This window comes from Diadema setosum, chromosome 1 (genome assembly GCF_964275005.1).
Source record: "Diadema setosum chromosome 1, eeDiaSeto1, whole genome shotgun sequence".
NCBI lineage: Eukaryota > Metazoa > Echinodermata > Echinoidea > Diadematoida > Diadematidae > Diadema > Diadema setosum.
This window is the reverse complement of record NC_092685.1, coordinates 15470297-15472102: the sequence shown is the minus strand read 5'-3', so window position 1 is coordinate 15472102 and position 1806 is coordinate 15470297. Positions and strand designations below refer to the sequence as shown.

The 1806-nt window shown below is 38.2% G+C and overlaps 1 protein-coding gene across 1 annotated transcript in view; it reads left to right on the top strand.

Moving 5' to 3' along the window:
• The window catches only part of LOC140227387 (glycine N-methyltransferase-like), a 14196-nt gene extending 12849 nt beyond the window's left edge, over positions 1-1347 (top strand). The window contains exon 5 of the mRNA XM_072307798.1: positions 1092-1347. Coding sequence (XP_072163899.1) covers positions 1092-1254 — 163 coding nt within the window. The 3' untranslated portion in view covers positions 1255-1347. The remainder of the gene's footprint in view (positions 1-1091) is intronic.
• The last annotated feature ends 459 nt before the right edge of the window (positions 1348-1806 follow it).

The window sequence follows — 1806 nt, the reverse complement described above, 5'->3', positions numbered from 1 at the left end:
GGACGGGCTGATTTTGCTACAACACACATTTCCCATAGACACCTGCCTGAGTATACTCGGGACTAGTCCTCAATGGGTTAATCTTATTTCTCACTCACCTTTATGCTACAGTGGAAACTCAGTTTAACGAGATCCTTGGGAATAAGACAAATTGTTCTTTATATCAGACATTTTGTTATATCAGTAGTCCCTGTCAATAAAACAAGATAAAACAAAGGAAAAAGATTAATTGGGACCAGAGAAATTGGTTTCTTTCATTGGGTATTTTGTTATATCAGATCTCTTTATATGTGGTGTATTTATGGAATTTCCACTGTATAGTTTCTGGGAAGAACACTGAACTAGGGCTTTCGGTAGCTCAGTCGGTAGAGCACCAGGCTTGCAATCTGGAGGTCTCGGGTTTGCACCCCGATGAAATCCCATTTTCTTTGCTCATTTTCCGCTAAAAATCAAACTTGTTAAATTTGCGGTAGGAAAGGACCTATTCTCTGTAGTGAGGCAAAATTTGTGAAACTCTTCCTTTAAAGACAGGATTACAAAACCATATTCAACTGTTGTCATTGTTTGTGAATCCATTTGTATGAAAAAACTCGCTTTCAAGGCACTGCAAGGTCATTGCACATAAATGGCTAGAGCATATCCGAATGTAGAGGTCATAGAGGGGTCAATGTTGATTGGAGCTTTTATGTGGACTAGTGAAATCAAAGAACCAAGGAAAGATTGCACTAATTGGCTGCTATGGTTGGTTTGTTATTGTTTGTTTGTTATTTGGAATTGTAGGAAAAAAATTTTTTCTTCTTTGTACTTGCGCACGTACTGCTAGTCAGGGGATAAAAAAAAGATTCATCAGTGTAACTCATCTCAACCAGGCAGACAGTGCAAGAATGATGCCCATTGTGCTATTCATATCAATACCAATGTTAGCAATGTATTGAATTAAAGCCTGTTCAGGTGGATCCTTTCAAAGTTTGACTATTCTATAGATCTCAACCTTTGAATCTCTCCTACAATTGTTTATCTCTCCTTTTGAATCTCTCCTATATTTGTCTGTCTCTCCTTTTGAATCCCTCTCTCATTCCCCCCCCCCCCAGATTTCGTTTGTCCTACTACCCCCATCGCCTGAATGCCTTCACAGAACTGCTGAAGGAGGCCTTCACGAGTGAGTGCAAGCACCAGGTCTTGGCGGATTTCAAGTCAGTCAACGAAGTGCCCCACCCAGCGTATTACATACATTGTGTGGAGAAGCCATACTAGTGGTTTTCATGCTCCAACAGAGTCATGTGTCCTTCTGCTGAAAGGGAACTCTTCTCATGTTACTGTATAAGCTGTTAGTTTTTTCGAGGCCTTTATTTTCTCGAATTTCGCGAATCACTGTTTGACCATGAATTTAAAGGGATGGTACTGTTTCAATTGAGATAGGGCTTCAGATTTCCAACTGTTTTGATGATGATTATTTGAGATAATGAGAAACCTCTCATGAAATATGAAAGAACATATAATTCTAAGAGGAATTCAAAGTTTATTTGATGGAAATTGGTTTTGAAATGGCTAAGATATCCAAAACAAAACAGTCCTTATGAAAGGTGGGACCTACCTTTAATTAGGGTCACTTTGTTTTACTTTGTTTTTGGATATCTCAGCCATTTCAAAACCAATTTTCATAAAGTAAACTTTGAAAGCCTCGTAGAATTGTATGCTATTTCATATTTGATAAAGTCATTTTAAGTATCTCGTAAAAAGTTAAAAGCTGAATCATCGCCTCAACCAATACTATACCGTCCCTTTAACAACACATAAAGATGTCCA